The 20,291-nt window shown below is 34.9% G+C and overlaps 2 protein-coding genes across 2 annotated transcripts; one reads left to right on the plus strand and one right to left on the minus strand.

The window, feature by feature from the left end:
• Positions 1–380: 380 nt before the first annotated feature.
• Positions 381–14,807, minus strand: LOC129003993 (putative inositol monophosphatase 3). The gene is made up of 5 exons (XM_054432360.1): positions 14,074–14,807; positions 6,720–6,891; positions 4,749–4,903; positions 3,023–3,134; positions 381–2,831 (listed from the first exon to the last, which is right to left on the minus strand). Exons 1-5 carry the CDS (start codon positions 14,404–14,406, stop codon positions 2,572–2,574), a joined length of 1,032 nt encoding a protein of 343 aa, XP_054288335.1. The 5' UTR covers positions 14,407–14,807; the 3' UTR covers positions 381–2,571.
• A 2,225-nt stretch (positions 14,808–17,032) lies between these two features.
• Positions 17,033–20,004, plus strand: LOC129004147 (mpv17-like protein 2). Its single transcript, XM_054432586.1, has one exon. It carries the CDS (start codon positions 17,340–17,342, stop codon positions 17,973–17,975), a length of 636 nt encoding a protein of 211 aa, XP_054288561.1. The 5' UTR covers positions 17,033–17,339; the 3' UTR covers positions 17,976–20,004.
• Positions 20,005–20,291: the final 287 nt, after the last annotated feature.

Raw genomic sequence — 20,291 nt, forward strand, 5'->3', positions numbered from 1 at the left:
TGTGATGTTCAATAGCATTAAAGTTACAAGGATTACCAACAGGGTGCAGCACTAGCACTATTATTTCTTTTACATTTATGACAACAGCTAATTTGCAACCAAAAGGTGAGTGAGCGTAGCGAACGAACTTCAACCTGGAGGCGAGTGAGCGTAGCGAACGAGCTAACCTGAAGGCAAGTGAGCGTAGCGAACGAGCTAACCTGAAGGAAAGTGAGCGCAGCGAACGAGCTCCAACCTAAAGGTGAGTGAGCGTAGCGAACGAACTTCAAAAAGAACCGAAATTTCTTAAACCATGTCCTCACTCATAACTGCTATAAGCATTTGATACTTATATGCCAACCCCGTACGAAGGACGGGTACTCTGCTAGTAACAAATAAAATAACATGATATTTAAACAATTTATTAGGAACAAATCAACAAAAGCAATTTGCAATAGCAAGGAATTTACAATTTTAACTTATAATTCATCTAACTTTTTATAATTTTAAGTATCAGCCCAATCACAACACACAAGGTGAACGCTCAAGTTTTAATAATAAAAAATATTTAATTTGAAGAATCTGATTGCATTTTTGAACAGTATTCTGAAACCTACATAGTTTACAATTGAATATACCTTAATGGTTGTCATAGTTCTAGATTGTAGATGAGATCCATGTACATTTCACCGTTGGTTTAGTGCATCTCCAAGGTCTTCTTATACCAATAAAAACGAGAAGACCCTGAAAATCAAAAATCATTCACCGCACAGCAAAATGTGCATGGATCTCAATCTGCATTCAAGAACTGAAACAACTATTAAGGTAAACTCTGATTAAAATAGTTCTTGAAATTGGGTCCACAAATAAAAAATAACACAAATTTACATATTTCTTGAATACCATATTACTTGAATTTGAAATAGGAGAAAATGCTTTGGTTATTCAAGATTATTTTCCTAGAAAGCTTGATTTGAAGGATTTATGTCTTTGTTCATGTAATTAAATTAATAAAGCACCATAGTAATACTACTCGTAACTTAAATTATGAAATAAACTATAAAAAACAAAATCACACAAACTTCATAACAAAAACCCAAAACCTTTTTTAAGACAAGTTTAAAATTAGCCCTGAGCATGGCAGCCCATTTATTTTTATTTGCAATTATAACTTTTTAAATTGAAAAGCTTAAGACAATTTTAACGGTTTACATACAACATTAAAAGACGTAACACTTCAATTGTTATTTACAACTTAGCCTACTTGGTAAAATGTCTCATTAAACTTAATCCTAGTAACAATTATTTACAAGTATAAAACTACTCGGTATAGCATACCAGGTTCATATATTATTTATTTATGAGTCTGCAACTGCAAGTAACAATCCTTATTTTCTGTGAAGAAAAAAAACTAATTCAAATCAAAAGTGGAAGACTAGTTTTCTAGGGATAGCCTACTTAAATTTGAAAAAAAACATTTGTATTTTAGTTTTATGTTACTGTTACTTGATGCTTCAATTTTTACAATATTTACAGCAGGCGTAATTGACTTCTAAACTGGGAAAAATTCTAAGGTTTACCACCTTAAACATTATGAGTTAGTTAGATAAAAATAATACAGATAAGTAAGTGCCTATTGTGAAACTTGAGTGGAATACTAGATGAAGTGAACAGCATATTTGAATGGTAAAAAACCCCATGATAACCGATTACTTGGAACTGTGTCATTTTAAATTTTTACAATTCGGTTTACCCACAGTTAATTGGATTTAATGGTAATAATCAGAGAAAGTTAATTGTTGTTACTTTAAAACACCATCTGAAATTGTTTAAATTAACTTTGCATTGAAATTTAAAAATATAACCTAAAAGATTGCATTTCAGCCAGACTTATTGTTTTAGAAACTGTCCTCACAACCAGAACGACAAACTCAACAATTAATTAATTAAAATTAAATTTAGTGTTGATAGCCTAAAGTTTGTGCTATAAATTTTACTCTGACTGCTAAACATTTTGTCGACTTAAGACTATGATGACCATCCTGTGCATTGGAAATTGCAAAATAAAAAATTTCTTAAGCATTTAATTTTGTAAATCTTTTGAGGGATCTCCTAGGATAGTAAATGTTAATTATTGTGTTGCAGGACGTTTTGCTGAGTTTTATATATATATTTTTTGTAAAGTAGTTGAAATATTTTACACTGCATTAGAAAATATTCTTAGCAAAATTTGGAAAATAACTATATTGCACCGGTACTTACCGGTACTAGCTTCTTTTTAAACAATGTGAACAAGTTGTGGGTTATATATTTCTAATTTGTTCTGTTCTTTTTCCTATCCTAGTCTAAAAAACTTGTATTGTAAAAAAGAAAATTTCCATAGATTTTAATACGCCAAACCCCTAGAAGTCCCCTGTAATTCACTAATGCATTCAAAATTCAAAGTGTTCAGTTCCTGTAGCTTCACAATGTCCATCACAATCGATAGAATACAGTTCAGCTGCTAAGCAGGTACAGGGAAATACCAAATTCAATAAACTATCCATCCGAACACTTTGATCAACCAGAGCAATCAAATTGCCTCGCTGCAGTTTACAGGTGCATGTCTCTTTGCAACGCCTGGTGGAAGCGCAAGGCGTACTGAGAATGGTCGTGTCGGGTAGCCAGCAGTCCGTCCCTGTTCAGAGGTCCTTTGGGCGGAGAGTAGTCTATTTCCTCATTAGTGAGTGTGGTCATAGCGCCTCCCACTGCCGACAGTATTGCATTTCCCGCACATATGTCCCACTTTTTAATGGCCGTTGCGTGGACGTAGGCGCTAGCGTTGCCACTGACGACTTGGAGCACTTTGTATCCTAAAAATATTCAGTTTACATTAGGTTTTTAGTTAGTTAAGGGTTTTATTTCTAAGGACTTAGTGTTCACATCAAATCCTGACACAAGGAATCATTCATTGATTCAATTATTCAGCTAACCTTTCCAAAAACAATTTGCTAAAATTGAAAGTGGATTTCCAATTACAATATCAGGTTGAATATTGACTTACCAGCTCCTCCTGCCTTGACTATCGGAGTGTCGGTGCCAAGAGCTTTGTGCACAATGTCCTCTATGGAGCCAGAATGTGAACGGGAAACCACCACTGTAGGAGAACTCTCCACCTAGAAAATAATCAGAGACTTAACCAAACATAGAACCTGGTTAACTTTGTGTCTTCTTACACCATTGGCATTTTAGTAATAGAACAGTCAAAACCTACTTTAAAGAATTGAAGTATTTGGGAGTTACCATAAACAGTCAAAATAGAATAGAAGGAGATACAAAATGGGGTTTAATGTTGCTAATAGATGTCACTGGAGTCGATAAAAAATATTGAAGAGCAAAAATCCTGTCAAGATTTAGCGAATTTCCATCTACCTGATTGGATTTTCAATTAAATCTACTTAAATAACATTGATTAGGTTATCAGGTATCTAGGTTTCTGCTACTGGCCCCGGTAATAGTGTTTTTTTTTTTAAAAACCTTAGTGAAAAATAGATAAATTTGTTAAGTTTGATCAAAATCAAAATATATCCATAAAAAAAGCAAACTACAACAGTTTTCATATTCTCCATACCTACGAATAACATTTGAATTTTAAATTTACAATTTATTGAATTCTCCCCTTAACCAATAACTGTAAAAAACACTTCAATATAAATTAATTGTTTTTTAAGCTCTTTAAAAAAATTTAAAGAGAAATTGGAAGAAAATTTTAAGTTTTGAGGGTCAAAAATGGGGAAAACCCATAAAACCTCATTCCTATACATTCATGTCTAATCATGCTGGTTTGCAAACACATTCAAGTTTATCTGGCCCCATACCTTCAAGCCAAAATTTAATCAAAATCGGACAAAAATTACTCAAGTTATCGCGTTCACGGACGTAGGCCTATATATATTCTCTAGGGATATCAAAATGAAAAATTATATCGTCCTGGGTCTAGCTCTTACCATGCCACCTACGATAATAGCTACTCCCCTCTAGGGAAATTCGCTAAAACAGATCCAGAAGAATTTAATAACTTTTGAAAATAAATATTGAGAGGTATGGACCAACATGAGAAGACTGGGTTTGGAGAATCCAAAAAAATAGAGAACTCAGGAACCCGTACAGAATACCAGATATTGTGGCAATGGTAGAAGTGGGAGAATTAGGTGCCTTGGTCATGTGAGAAGAGAAAAGGATGCATTAATTGGAAGGGTGTGGAGATGTCAACCAAAAGGAAGACGTTGATTATGTAAACTAACATTAAGATAGACTTGGATACTATTTTACTCATTTCCCCCCCTCAAGATGAGCATCTGTATCTAATCCAGACTGTCAGCTAGTTCTTAAACACTGACTAAGTTTTCAATCTTCCAAAAATGTGAATATAAACCATATTTTTGTGTGTGTTGCTAGCCTAGTAGTTAGAGTCTCAAACTTTGGTGCGAGACGGATGTGTTGAATTCCCGACACACCTACAAATCATATGGGTTTACCGCTTTCCCAAAAAGTGTTTGTGTACCTCCTCTATACGTAATCATAAAATGCCGCAGGTGTAGACAATAACAAAAAGTTTAAATTTACTATGAAAATGTATGCCTGCAAAAAATGTGAATGATAATAATTATCAACTTTAAGCGCCTGAAAAATTACTTAGTAGTACCTATTTGCTTAGCTGTAACAAGCATAATCATCACTTTAATAAAGTAGCAATCTAAATAATCAATATGAAATATAGGTCTACTAACATTTTGATAAGATGCAAGGTCAGATGACATTCCACGACCGACCCACGCCCATGAGGTTGTCTTCTCTTGGGCAAAAGGCCGATGCACGACTCCCACCAATGGACGACCTTTGTATGCCACACAAATCAGTGTCGTCACGTACTCCAGTAGGTTTTCTACACAAGAGAACAATTATAAAACAAGAGGTCAAACATTTGGAGAGTTTCAACTTTGTGCCTATGACAGACAATGCCATTGTCGTGCCCTTAAAGATACTACATTAATAACCAAATTCATCGATTTGTCAAACTATCTATATATATATAAAAGGCAAAGCCCTCACTGACTGACTGACTGACTGACTCACTCACTCACTCATCACTAATTCTCCCACTTCCCATTTACCTAGGAGGCTGAAATTTGGTACACTGATTCTTTAGGCATAAAATAGGAAAACTAAGTTGTTTTTATTCTGATCGGACTCTCGGCCTCCGCCCCAGTGGCTCTGGAGTTTCCCATGTTAACCTTATGAGTACTCATATTTCAATGGAGTTAATGAATCTTAACAGCTGTTTCAATTAAACAAGTTGGTTCTGTTCTATGATGTGCAATAGCATTAAAGTTACAAGGATTGCCAATTTATGACAACACAGCTAATTTGCAACCAAAAGGTGAGTGAGCGTAGCGAACGAACTTCAACCTGGAGGCGAGATAGCGTAGCGAACGAGCTAACTTGAAGGCAAGTGAGCGCGGCGAACGAGCTCCAACCTAAAGGTATGTGAGCGTAGCGAACGATCTTCAACCTGGAGGCGAGTTAGCGTAGCGAACGAACTTCAACCAGGACGTGATTGAGCCATGCGAACGAGCTCACTTAAGAAGTAGAACGGGGCAAAGCCCGCGGGTACAGCTAGTTTACAATAAAGCAACAATAACAGGGTGTCTACAGAAAATTTGTCATTAATTTCCATGAACATTTACCATTGATTTCCACGAGTCACGAACATTACTCGAAAATTATAATATAACATATACACTAATAGTACTGCCTAGACAAGTTATTTCATAGAAAATGCTGAAATATGTATTAACCAGATACCAATGGAGTAGTAAATTTTTCAAAAATATGGTATTCAAAGAATAAGGAAAGAAAAAAGAAAACCCAGCCACCTTCGTCACAATAGCTGGCCAAGTTCTCTCTAAACTTTCGTTTTTCTTTCCTATATTCTTTTATTTTATAGTATATGGGAAGGATTTCCATGACTTTCAATAACCTGATTTCCATAACTTTCCATTACTATCCCTGACTTTCCAGAATGTGTACATGCTGCAATAAACTACAATCGATTAAAGCATACTTTCGTTACATGCGATTGTTTACAATCAAAATTTACAACTGAGTTGACATCAGCTTATTTTTACTCCCTAGGGGCTAAACACGATTTTTACTCCCTAGAGAGTAAAAATTTCACTTTATAGACCCGAAACGCATGCATTAAAAACGGCTGTTTTTGCTGCAGTATGACAACAAATATATTACACCGGCACTTTTCAATCACACTGTATGTATATGAATTTGAACTGGTGGTGTTTTTGGCCACTGGGGTCATCAAAGAAAAAAGTAAATAGGTCCCGTGTCCAGGTCTTACCATCATAAATACAGTAATAGCTTATTCCCAAAATAGGAATTTTACAACAATATCTAAAGCAAAAACACTATTTATGTCAGATAAGAAAAGTTATTGGACAAATAACTGTTGGAATTTGGAAAAGAACAATATCAAGTTATAAGGCTTGCAAACTGACATTTCATGAATATGAATTCAGAATATCATCATTGCCATTTGTCAACATTACATTGCTAGCCAATAGACAATGTCACAGGATTGAAAAATTAACGATTTCAAAAATTCAGTTCCTGTCGCCACACAATCTAATATATTCTTTGGAGATTTTAAGCTTTTCAGTTAGCCGCATTCTAGCTATGTGTGTTACCTGTGAATTCTTGAGTAGCATCTAAGGGATCGATCCAAATAGTCAAATCTTTTATTGGAAGTTCTTCGTCTATTAAATTGTCTATGTTACCATTAGGTTCCACCTTCATTGTAAGAGACGGGGAAGACAATTGGCCACATTTTGATTCCAAAACTTCTTCTTCTGAAATAATCTGTAACAGATTATTGGGTTCGTTAAAGTTACACAAACAATACAAATTCTCAGAAGTAAGTTTAAGGTTATAATACATGTGACTAAAAACACTGTTAACATAATAAAGTTACGTCAATATATTGATGTAAAATATTATGTCTCATCACTTTATAGGTGGGCCTACTACAAAACTATGCTTTTAAGTGAGAATAACTTAAGCTAAAAACTTAGGTAAGGATAGGGAAGTCTTATCGTATATTTTTTTCTGGCTTAGGCCTCATTTTGGAATTTTTTATTTAAAAACTAAACAAAGCAAAGTAGTTTTGCCTTCAAGAATTCCGTAGCTAATATTTTATCGAAAGCTTAGAACCATTAACACATACATTATTTAGACTATGTACAGTAGAACCCCTGTTAACCGAATTCAGGTTAACCGAAACCCGGGTTAACCGAAATGGTTCTATAAATTAATATAGGGCTGTAAAATGCTTTGTGTAATAACTTCAGTTGTCTGGTTTAAAGTATTTTCTATCCCATTGTAATATTTTTGTAGCTGAAATAAAACACTAAATTATTTAGACATTCTCTTAAATTCATTATTCCTACACACTGTGGTGATACATTGGCTATTTTTAGCATATGATGGGTTAACCAAAAAATTGCTTATCCGAAATGGCTCTCCCCCCTTTATTTCGGTTAACCGGGGTTCTATTGTAACATGAACCAACAACAAGATAAAATTTGGCAAATTTATTTATTTCATCCTAGTATTGACTTATGGTCAAAAAACACTTTTATCTTCCCCGTAGCAGCAAACCTAAGCACTCGTTAATTCTAATGTTATTTTAATTGGGATTAAATATCTTTATTTATGGAAATATTTTAGTAAAAATGTAATCAGACAAGTTGAAATTCGCTTAGTCTGCAGGTTTGCTGCGGCGGGGGTATATTATCAATATATATCCATAAACAAGTAAACTACAACAATTTTCATTTTCTCCATAAGATTAACATGGGAATTTTAAATTACACTATTTTTGAATTTTCTCCGTGACCGTTATGCATACAACAGCGCTTCAATATACTAAATTATTTCTTTTTTTAAGCTCTACAAAACGGTTTACAATTTTTTTTTTTTTTGTTTTTAGGGTCAAAAATGGGAAAACCCCATTTTTACCCCATAAACCCCCGTTCCCATGGTCCGATTATGCTGGAACACAAACTCATTCAAATAAACGTAGGTTTACACATTTGTACCAAATTTAATCAAAATCGGATCATTTTTGCTCAAGTTATCGTGCTAACGGACACACACACACACATATATATATATATATATGAATTTGAACGGATGGTGTTTTTGGCCTCTAGGGACCTCAAAATGAAAAATTAAATCGGTCCCGGGTCCAGGTCTTACCATGAGTACTACGGTAATGGTAATAGCTTATTCCCTATATGGGAAATTCGCTAATATTCCCTATATGGGAAATTTCGCTAAAACCAAGGATAAAATCCCCCACCGCAGCAAACCTGCAGACCAAGCGAATTTCTATCTACGTGAGTGGAATTCCACTAAATTATTCCCTTAAAGTTGTCAGATTTATTTCCTATTTAAATATCATTAATTTAAATGAGTGTACAGTACTTAGGTTTGCTGACTTGGAAGAAAATAGGGGGTTTTTAGTGAAATATCAATAGCTTGGTATAAAGTAGGTAAACAAAATTTAAAAATTTCATTTTTTAAATATGTACATAGACAAGCAAGCTACAACAGTTTATTTATTCTCCATAAGAATAAAGTGGTAATTTAAAATTTACACTCTTTTTGGAATTTTTCCGTAACCGTTAGGCATACAACAATGCTTCAATATACTATATTATTATTTTTTTTTAGCTTTACAAAATGGTTTGGACAGAAATTGCAAAATTTTATGTTTTCAGAGTGAAAAATTAGAAAAACCTATTTTTACCCCATAAAACTCCCCATAAACCCCTGTTCCCATAGTCCGATCATGCTGGTTCGCAAACTCGTTCAAATAAATGTAGGTTTACATGTTTATACCAAATTTCATTAATATCGGATCATTTTTGCTCGAGTTATCGTGCTAACGGACACATATATTACACATATTAACACATTTGAACGGATGGTGTTTTGTGGCCTCTGGGGACCTCAAAACGAAAAGTAAATCGGTCCCGAGTCCAGGTCTTACCATGAGACCTACTTAAACTTATAGCTTAAATTCCCTATATAGGAAATTCGCTAATATTCCCTATATAGGAAATTTGCAAAAAGAAACAACTTTATTCATTAATCCGATGCAATATTATACTGCGTATACTTCAAGTTGGCCGATGGACCCGGGACTACCTGTGGCTACCCCTATAATCCCTCGCAGCGTTCGCCGGAGCAGCCCGATGTCTAGGCGATGAGTCACCTACTGGCTGTGTTTATACAATGGTAAAACTTTTTAACAGAGTAATAATTTTACATTTTCAAAAGTGTATTTGAAATCTGCTAAAAAAGTTATGAAAAATGATATAAAACTCGACCTGAACAAAAGGAGTTAGGCAAGTTATAAGCTGTAAATCAATAGTAAAAGGTTAAGTTCGGGACTGTTTGGGTAAAATTAAATTTACCGTAGAATTTGTTAATAGTACATCTTTTTTAATGAGATATAATAAGCCTAATACGAATTACAATAACAATCAGTCAAAACGTTATATATACAACATGCTATATACTGTACAATGCAAAATACTATACAAAACAAATCATACACATCAATAAAAAAAACAATACTGTACAACAAATTATTAACTATTAAACAAAATTAAATCTTCAGTGGTCTGTAATTGCTTCTGATAGTTTCACTGGCAAGGTCTTCTTAAATATGGATTCTTGTGTTCTCTCTGCAAGAGAAAAAGGTAATTAAGTAAATAAGTAAGTAAAAAGTAGGTTACGATTTGTTTGTAACCAAATTGACTGACGAAAAATTGAAAACCATTTATTTAATTTGAGCAAAGTTGTCAGCTGAAAAATTCAATTATGCTAGAAAAACATCTTTTCAAACTTCTTAGTAAAATAAAATAGAATTAAGCTTAAAAAAAAAGATTATACACGGTATTTTATGATAACTTTAATTTTTATAAATTAATAATAATACGTTTGTTTACAATCTAGTATTTTAATAAGTAGAAGTTTTATAGTTTTAAATATTAAAATAATTCCATTTATTAAAACTGACCCCACAAAACTGATAAATACTGTTTTTTTTTTTTTTTATATATATAAGGGAAATAACTTACTCATTCAAGCTGAGCGACTCCCAAGTCGTCGTCCTCATCGCTGTCCCAGTCGCTGTCATCCACATCCGAGTCCCCTGGAGCCAGGTTAATGATTAGTTCCTGCACACTGGTATCGTCGAGACCTTCACTAAGCCAATCGTTGTCCATTTCAGTCTTCACGTGCTTGACACATTTTTCCCAGGTTTCGGGAGGATAGGAGTTCACAGCTTCCATGAAGAGTGCCTGAACGTCTGACAACTTGAATGTGGTGTTCTTTGATGCTACGTACCGCTTCAAATGGCCCCATACCATTTCAATGGGGTTATAATTACAATGATATGGTGGAAGTCTGATTACTCTAAATCCTAGGTCAGCAGCTTTGTTGTCAATAACATAGGAAGTAAGCTGGGGCTTATGAAGTTTGATGAGATTGTAGAGTTCAGGCTTACGCATATCTGGAGTAAATGGAATTCCACGGTTATGCAACCAGTCAATGTACTCCCCTTTTCTAGACGATTTTGTTGGTGCTGGATTATCCACCCGGGAATGATAGGGGGCATTGTCCATCACTATGGTAGAGCCAGCTGGGATTGATTTTAACAACACCTCAAAAAACCAGCCTTCAAAAACTTCGTGGTTCATCTCCTCGTGGAAATCAACTGTCTTTTTTGATTCAAAAATCAATGGTGGTGAGTTTATCCAACCATTGTATCCTCCTGCGTGGCATATTATGAGTCTTTTCCCTTTTCCGAGCGGAGCATTTAAGTTGCAATCAGACTTGTCGTCCGTCCATCCCACCTCCTTTGTTGAGTTGGCGTTAAGCCACGTTTCATCAAGGAAAATTACATTTTTCATATCAACATTTTTCATTTTTCTTAAAAATCTACACCTAGATAAAGCAATACTAGGTTTTTCCATTAGCAGTTTTCTTTTGTTGAGCTTTTTCCAGCGGAAACCAAGGTTTTTCAACAATTTGGATAACGTTCGTAATGAGCCACTGAATAGACTTGCCTCACGAAGTGTGACCTGAAGTTTTCGGAGCGTTGGTACCTCTTTGCGTTTGTAATAATTTACCACGTGCCGACGAATCGCAGTTCTGTCAAAATCGTCCATGAGCGAGAACCGTGACTGCTTGTGCTTTTTCTTTTTTGGCGTTTGAAGTACAGGAGTCGAGTGGTTACATACAGCTACAGCTTCTTGTTCAGTTTCTTCTGCTAAGTCCAGTTGAATGTCATTAGAATTAGATGTATCAGCACCAACACTAACACTTTTCAACTCCGCCTTTATTCTTCCCACGGTCCGTATCGACACCTGACACGCTTCGGACACTCTTTCGACAACTTTCTTTACGTCTTTTAGCGGCCCTTTGTTGTCGCGTTCTCGCTCGAAATACTGGAGGACAGACGCAATTATCGTTCTAGCTTGGGAATGATACACTTTACCCCGTTTCTCTGAAGGAGGCATTACATAAGAATTTACGGCGAACAAATTCTATTGACTACTTTTAAAATTATATTCACTAAACGTCCAGAAATGTAATTATAAATAAGCGCAAAACACTAGCCGAATTTCACGTACTCACGATGTGCACCCCTCGACTGTCACTACACACACTGGTTATATATTTGCAGTTTTACTAAATGAGTCACAACCCCTCTTTTAGAAATAGTATGAATCATCTAGAAACAGACTTGTTTGCAGATTTTCTTGTTGATTAACTTTAGCATTGTAACACCCTTATCACATTAAATATTATTTTGTTTTGGTCGAGTTTTATATCATTTTTCATAACTTTTTTAGCAGATTTCAAATACACTTTTGAAAATGTAAAATTATTACTCTGTTAAAAAGTTTTACCATTGTATAAACACAGCCAGTAGGTGACTCATCGCCTAGACATCGGGCTGCTCCGGCGAACGCTGCGAGGGATTATAGGGGTAGCCACAGGTAGTCCCGGGTCCATCGGCCAACTTGAAGTATACGCAGTATAATATTGCATCGGATTAATGAATAAAGTTGTTTCTTTTTGCAAATTTCCTATATAGGGAATATTAGCGAATTTCCTATATAGGGAATTTAAGCTATAAGTTTAAGTAGGTCTCATGGTAAGACCTGGACTCGGGACCGATTTACTTTTCGTTTTGAGGTCCCATATAATATCAACCAAAACTATAATCAATATAATATTCATATTTAATCCGGTAATATAACCTGCAGACCAAGATCGGAAAATATTCAAACTTAAACAAAAAGCAATTAGAATTATTGGGCGAGTTCCTCGTAGAACTCCTTGTAAAAGTCTTTTGGTACTTACGTATTATACGGAGGCCACTTATTTTACAGCGCGCTGCGGCGGTTAGGTTGGGTTGGGTTATCATAAGTTTTTATGACTCATCTCGTATAGTTCGATTCATAACGAAACTAGGAAAGTTCTACAAACATATTTATGATAACCCAACTTAACCCAACCGCCGCAGCGCGCTGTAAAATAAGTTGCCTCCGTATAATACGTAAGTACCAGTCTTTTTCAAACATTTTCGGTTTTAACATTTTATGATCACTATATTTTAGAAATTTCAAATTGGGTTAAAGACAATCTCTCCTCATTCATGAACCAACCCATTCATTCCCACCACACTAGATTTAAGAGTTATATTAAGCCTGAAACCCATAGATTAGAGAAATTTCATTTATCGCCCCAATATATAGGCCCACAAGTTTACAATAAGTTACCACTCCGCATAAAAAATATTGATAGTAAAACACAGTTCAGATCCACCCTGAAGACCTGGTTAAAAACAAAATTTTTTTTCTATAGAATGTTATTTAAATAGGAACGTTAAGTTAGATTAATAATTTAGTAAGACATTTTTGTTATTTCTTAGTTTTAGTATATCCTGTACCTATATGACTTTATGTCCTGTCAAAAAATGATGTAATGACATGTAGTAAATAAATAAATAAATAAATATATCTCCGGTTCTCTGCGGAACTGTACCTAGGCCTACCTCTGATTCCTATCTGCATAATCTCTGACCTCATGTCAATTATCCAGCATTATTCTTTGTTTTTGTAAATCATATATCAACAGCTGTTTGTCCTTGTCAAATTTCCTTTCTCACACAGTTTGATAAGTGTCTAGGCAGCCAGTGCAACTCCGAGGATCGTAGATCAGATCGGAAAACCCCCCACCACCGCTCCGTGCCGATGGCGTGACGTCAACCATTACCGCAACGATACGGAGATGAGTCATGAGCCTTGGTGGTGTAATGGATTGCGTGTCAGGCTGATAATCTGTAGGTGCCGGGTTCGAATCCCGCTGGTGGCACTAACTTTTTGTCAACAGTTTTTTTCATATCAGCAAGTTTGGTTGGTTTGGTTAGGTTATGACAGTTTAATTTTATAATTCAAAAATTACCGTATAAAATTGAATTTAAGATATTTATAAGTTTATTTTTAAAACAGAACTATTTTTTTTATTAGTAAACCTTCATTCGAGTTTTTCATTAACAGCAAGTAGGTTATGACAGTTTAATTATATTTAATTTTAATTTAACCTACAAACTATACGTTGTGACAGCGACAGTGATAGAGATAACAATTTTCCGCGAACAGTTAAGTATAGGCTATGCTGATGCGCCGATATGATTCGGAAGCGTACGACATGGTGCGGTGGTGGGGGGTGTTCTGATCCACGATCCTCGGAGTGGCACTGGCTGCCTAGACGCTTGTAAGTACGGTAACAAAACAATTACAGTACCTTACTTATTTAATTATACTAACTTACATTTTTGGACATAGGCTTAGCATACAAAATAATTAGATTAACAAATGTACATAAAATATAAAACAATACAAAGCTCATGAGGAGCAACCTATAAGTATTGCACTACAACAAAAAATGTAAACTTACCTTCACTAAAGGAAAAAGCTTTTTCAATCCAAAATACATTACACAATGTGAATGATAATCAGCATCAGTTACTGGGTTATTTGCTCCTTCTAAGGTTTTACCTTTACTTTGTATTTTCAAATCAGCACTTTTTCTAACATTGAATACCTCGACTCCACCTTTCTCTGCAAGTTCTATGGCAGCTATCAACAATTGTTTTACATTGTACGATGGTAGTTTTTTTGGTTCTTCTTCATGAACATCTCTCGTCATGTATAAAGCTACAATGAGAAAACAAAAAAATACAACACAAATGCCCATCCTGTTTAGATGGACAGTACCTCCTAAATTCATGACTGTAAGAGTTTGCTGACAACAAGTTTAAATCCAAACAATTCAACAAGATTGTTCTAGTACAGAATAGTTATAATAGGCCTAGTTAAAAAAATACAAAATTTCAAATGCCATAATATGAGCCACATTTAAAAAATAATTATTTGCACTGAATATGTAAAACTTTAGTAATTAATTAAGTCCAAATTATAGTTAGGTTAGGTCCTAATTATAGCTAACAGTTTAATAACTTGGCACATTTCCACTTAAATCACACAATGACGAGACAAACAGTTTATTAATACTGAAGTATAATAAAATTGTTCAATCACTTTTATGTAAACTTCGACAGGCCGTTGTTACTATCCTATTTTACCTATAAATTTACATTTAGCTAGCAGAGCACAGTAGTGTAGTGACAGTGAAGCTTTTTTCCTTAGCAGAGTAGCAGACAAGAAGCAGACTAAAATTACGAGAAGTAAACAAACTGCCCGCCCAGTATGTCCACCACAACCAAGTTAACTTCCGCAAGTGATACAGTATTTCGTACATAAAACTACAACTTATTTATTTATTTCCACGGAAAGAAGCATATTTACAAACAGATAACTTAATTATTTATTTATTATTAGATAATGGTAAGATGTTCACACAAGAGTCTTAAAATACATATTAACTGAGATTATAATATACAGGCTTTACAATGACGTTATACGGGAAAGCTTGAAATAAATAATTGAGCGAAGCTCTTATACTACTCATGCTTTTGTTTTCCACATACTCCTCCTGAACGGCCGAAGCGATCCGCATGAAATTTAGCACAGTCCAAATATGTCAAGGTATAAATCAGAAATGGTACAAATCGGACTAAAGGGCTTTTCTCTAAGAGAATTTGAACTATGAAATTTAACATGGGCCTGATGGGTTTATTGGTCGCCATGACAAGAAACTACCATGAACAAACTAACCATGAAGAAACTGTTAGGGTTCTGGGTCGACTCCAAACTAAACTGGAATCATCATGTTGAGAAGGTATGTGTTAGGCTTAGCAGAGTACTCTATCTGATCAGAAGACTAAAGAATGAGATCACACGCCCCTACCTGCTCATCATGTACCACTCACTATTCCACAGTCACGTTAACTATGGCTTGGTGGTATGGGGACATAGCCACGCAACTCAAAGTGTGCTGCTGCTACAGAAGAGGGCTCTAAGACGGATAACATCTTCCGGCCCAACCGACCATTGAAGGCCGATTTTTCAAGAACTTGGTATCTTGTCGGTCTACAGCCAGTATATACTGAACACCTTAGTCCTTCTGAGAAGCAACTTAACTAACTTCTCAACTAGAAGCATGCAGCACAATTATGGGACCCGCGGGGCTGGTGACCTTGACCTACCTGGACCTACCTCGTTGTCGGCTTCGCCACACACTTCAGTCATAGTCATACCCCTCAATAGCGATAAAACTATTTAACACACTGCCGAGTAATATCCCAGCTCTAGACCCAAAGCGATTCAAATCCGCACTTCGCCAGAGCCTACTCAGCAGGCCCTTGTACGCTTTAAAAGAACTGTTTGACGAGCCACTCGCTTTCCCCAAAAAAGTCACATCCGTCAGATCAGTTTAATTGTATATATGTAATATAGTGTTAGTAAATAGTGAAACAATTTAATGACGCAATCTATCTAACATTTGTTGGTCAACGATGAAGAGATCAAGTATCCAAGTAAGTAAGTAAGTAAAGTAAGACATTATTTGCAAGATAACAATTTACAAACTAAATCAACTAGTCATACCGAAACGGCACACGGAAGATTTCTCAGGTGCCGTTTGACGTCACTAACTGCTGACGTCACTTTGAGGGAACACCAATACCGCAACGATACGCTCTGGAGCCATCGGCCTCGGTGGTGAAAGTGGATAGCGTGGCGGGCTGGTAATCCGAATGTACCGGGTTCGAATCCCGCCGATAGCACTAACTTTTTGTCAACAATTTTTTTCATATCAGCAAGTTTGGTTGGTTTGGTTAGGTTATGACAGTTTAATTTTATAATTTAAAAATTATAAAATTGAATTTTAGGCATTTATAATTTTATTTTATGCACAAAACTATTTTTTTTTAAATTAGTAAACCTTCATTCGATTTTTCCATTATCAGCACGTTTGGTTAGTTTGGTTAGGTTATGACAGTTTAATTTAATAATAGAAAAATTATAAAATTGTCTGTTTCTTCAGACGCAGCAGTTAGTGACGTCAGCAGTTAGTGACATCAAACGGCACCTGAGAAATCTTCCGTGTGCCCCACCGCTAGTCATACCATTGTTAGTCTCTTAAAAAACAGGTGATTTAATTTCATACGAGATGGGAGATACAATACAAGGTTTTATTAATAATTTTTTGATTCGAGTTGCTATATTATAGTTTGGTCATTCTGTTGAAAATATTAATATTTTTTTCAAATCGGCATTCGGCAACCATTGAATTGTCTCAATCAATCGAGTCATCTCATCTCCTCATTCTCACTTGCACTTCTCAGATCAGCTGATGTTTCACAACAGCTGTCTACTCCTGCTTCTGCAACCTGCTGTAGTCTTCTCTTCTCTTCTCCTTCTCATAAGAATTTATTAGAATTGGTGAAGTTACTGTAGACGGGTTTTAAGGTTATGATTATGATTATGTAAATGAATAATTAATGCATTTACATTTCACGTGGGCCTATTCTACTGTGAGTAAGTTAAGTTTTAATGGTTCGGAAAACCGGGTTTTCAGCCAATATAGATGATAAGGCAACTCATCGAACCTTAAATGTAATTTGAACTTATTACCTTAGGTTTAGTTTGTGAAATAAAAAATACACAGAAGATTTCTCCAAGTAAAACAAAGTGGCGATTTGAGGACATTAGGGTAACTTCAGTTACCTTGAGTGGAAAACAATCGGACTTCATTCTTAAATGTCCCATATTTCATTAATCCGCCTTTTTAACTCTAAAATTGTTCAAAAATGCCGGACCATCAGTGGAACTATGTTCAACAAGTACTTGTTATTAACCAATGTTGGCATATCAATAACCCTATCAGGTGTAGGTGACATTCTACAACAGCACTATGAAATTGTTACTGACAAACGAGAAAAATGGGACGGACTGAGGACTCACCACATGTCAATTTCTGGCTTGACTGTTGGAATTATTAGTCATAATTGGTACAAAGTTTTAGACAAAGCACTGCCTGGACGGACTTTGAAAATTGTTCTCAAAAAGGTTGTTATAGATCAAATAATTTGTTCTCCAATATGTATAACTGCCTTCTTTTTAACACTTGGATACCTTGAAAATTCATCATGGACAGAAGTAAAGCGAGAAATAATTAGTAAAGGTCACAGACTCTATGTAGCAGAATGGATAATATGGCCTCCAGCACAAATTATAAATTTTTATATTTTACCTACTCGATTTAGGGTGTTATACGACAACACAATTTCACTTGGCTATGATGTTTATACATCATATGTAAAGCATGACTGTGAAAGTGAAGAACTCAAAGAAAATGTCCCTGAAGAATCGTCAAAAAGTGTTTTGAAGGCCTAACCAGTTTGTTTTCATAACATCCAGCTAGATATGAACAATCATACTATACCGTAGGTATTTTAATACATATTGTGTTAATCTTGTGTTTTCCATACAAGGACATGAAGCTGTACTTACAACAATGATAGGAAATCAAAACGGTTGATCAGTTTATGTTATTTACTGAAACCATACTTAATGCTTCACAGTTAAGTAATGTTTAGTCTTGACCAATCATTGAACTTCTTAGGCCTCGGCTACAATATGAGTGGTGAGCAGCGCCAATCTGACATCGGGTCTCATTTACTTATATGTAAATTTGTTGAGGGTGGCCATGGCCATGATACGTCTTAGTGGTGAGCGACAGTAAGCAGCGCCACTTATAATGTTAGGTCCAGATAGATTTTGCCAAATTGCCGCTCAGATGAATCATTCTTCAGTTCTATTGTAAACAATTAATCGGTTGTTTCTAACAAACAAAACTAAGTGTTTCTTTAACAATAGGCCTAATAAAAAAATTCAAGGTCTGCATAGTTTGCCATCTTGAACTTTACTTACACCTACACCTACTACACAGGAAATTGATGAGCATTAAGAAAATTGTTGCCTGTATCGTAACCACCACTGCTACTTACCTACGTTTTTTTTCAAATGCCGCTCACCGCGCGATGCTCATATCGTACCTGAGGCCTTATGAGTGCCTAATGTAATAAGTATGTAGGTACCTAACAAGAACACTAGGGAATAAAAATAACATTGATCACCACACTTTCAGTATAGTAGTTAAATTAATGTCAACCACTAATAAGGACACCACTTTTTATGAGAATTGTTAACCACATTTTAAGTTTTAGTCAGCAGTTTATTTTATGCCAAATAGGGCAATATACAATTTCAGGCCACAAGTTAATTATAGAATAATTTAAAAATGGTGTGTGTATACTTAATTTAGGCAAATTAATTTGTTCTAAGTTGTTGTTGTTGTCAAAATTTTGTTCAAATTCATCCCATTAATCACCACATTTTTTCATTGGAGGTCTGGTCTATTATGTTAGGCTATTTAAGAGGGTCCCACCCGGTAATGCATAAACATGGTCCGACAAAAAAACCCTCGTGGTATTATTAAGGTGTTTGTCGAGTAAAAATAAACTGTGAAATATTCACAGAGATCCAAACTGGATGAACTGAAACTTTGCATTTATTTCTTAAAGTATTTATAAAATAATTTTGAAAATCCTTTTTCACATGCGATTTTAACTTCAAAATAATGGTTAAAAGTAAGTTTTCCCCATCCATTGCAAGCTCTGATATGTTAAGAGCACAAAAGCACACGATCATTGGAAACAAATTAGTTGTAGAATGTTGGGAGATTGTACAATTGAGGCATGTTCAATCCCGAACTACCTATATCTCAATCCATATAATCCGCCATTGTGAATTGAACTTGAGGCTGCCGGGTAGAACCCTCTTAAATCTCGAATTACATTTATTAACCTTTCTGTAGTCATGAAAGATTGATTTAAGCGTTACAGTTCTAATGATGCTAGTTTAAAACCATATTGATTCATATACCTTCTATTTAGTTATTTTATTTACAAATTAATTTGCTGCTATTTTTACCCTTAGGCCTAAACTTGTCTTGTTTGAGAAATTTATCTTCAGATACATAGGCCAGACCTATATCTTTTTCCATCAAAAGCTACCTAGTTGCAATAAGTATGAACATTGATTACATTCTGTTATGGTATTAATCTGGTACGATGGAATCATATAACTTACTAAAAATGTTATTTGTTGCATTACTTATTTTTTGGTTAATATTTTAACCTCATATTAGACCAGATAGTATGATAGGCCTAAAATAATGTATAACATTAAAGTAGGCCTATTGTTAGAAATAAAACTCAATGATAGCTTCAAGCAAGAGTACAAGGTAGAATGTTAATTATTATTAATTGAATCTAAAAGTGAAATATTGTTATTATTTGCATTTATTTTTGGTACAGGTATCAATTAATACTTTTTGAATGAATAAATAAATTATTCGACAGCTTGTTTATTTTACTTTCTCCCCCTGGCTATACCATAGTAATATAGAGAAACTACCCTTCTGTCGGTCCCCCTGAACCCAAAAAAATTGTTTTCGTAGTGATGTTTGTGTTTGTATGTATGTAGTACTGAGCTATAGACTACACCTGTGTTGCAATTTTTATTAAATTTGGTATGCGTATAAGGTTTTTTTTACAACTTTGATTTTTAAATGAAGTTTTTAATTCCTTATCAAATATGGTAATTAACAGGAAAATCCGACATAAAAAAGGTCTTGCAAGATTTTGA

The sequence above is a fragment of the Macrosteles quadrilineatus genome, unplaced genomic scaffold, assembly GCF_028750875.1.
Source record: "Macrosteles quadrilineatus isolate MER2022 unplaced genomic scaffold, UCM_ALF_1.0 Scaffold_9__3_contigs__length_116548681, whole genome shotgun sequence".
Lineage (NCBI taxonomy): Eukaryota > Metazoa > Arthropoda > Insecta > Hemiptera > Cicadellidae > Macrosteles > Macrosteles quadrilineatus.

What these genes read in the sequence shown, in the direction of transcription:
- LOC129003993 (XM_054432360.1), bottom strand. Translation starts at nt 14,406, where the DNA reads ATGAATTTAGGAGGTACTGTCCATCTAAACAGGATGGGCATTTGTGTT. An exon ending in AGCTTTTTCCTTTAGTGAAG is followed by an intron (nt 6,892 to 14,073) that starts GTAAGTTTACAT and finishes AATCTGTTACAG; the next exon opens with ATTATTTCAGAAGAAGAAGT. An exon ending in TGCTACTCAAGAATTCACAG is followed by an intron (nt 4,904 to 6,719) that starts GTAACACACATA and finishes TCTCTTGTGTAG; the next exon opens with AAAACCTACTGGAGTACGTG.
- LOC129004147 (XM_054432586.1), top strand. Translation starts at nt 17,340, where the DNA reads ATGTCCCATATTTCATTAATCCGCCTTTTTAACTCTAAAATTGTTCAA.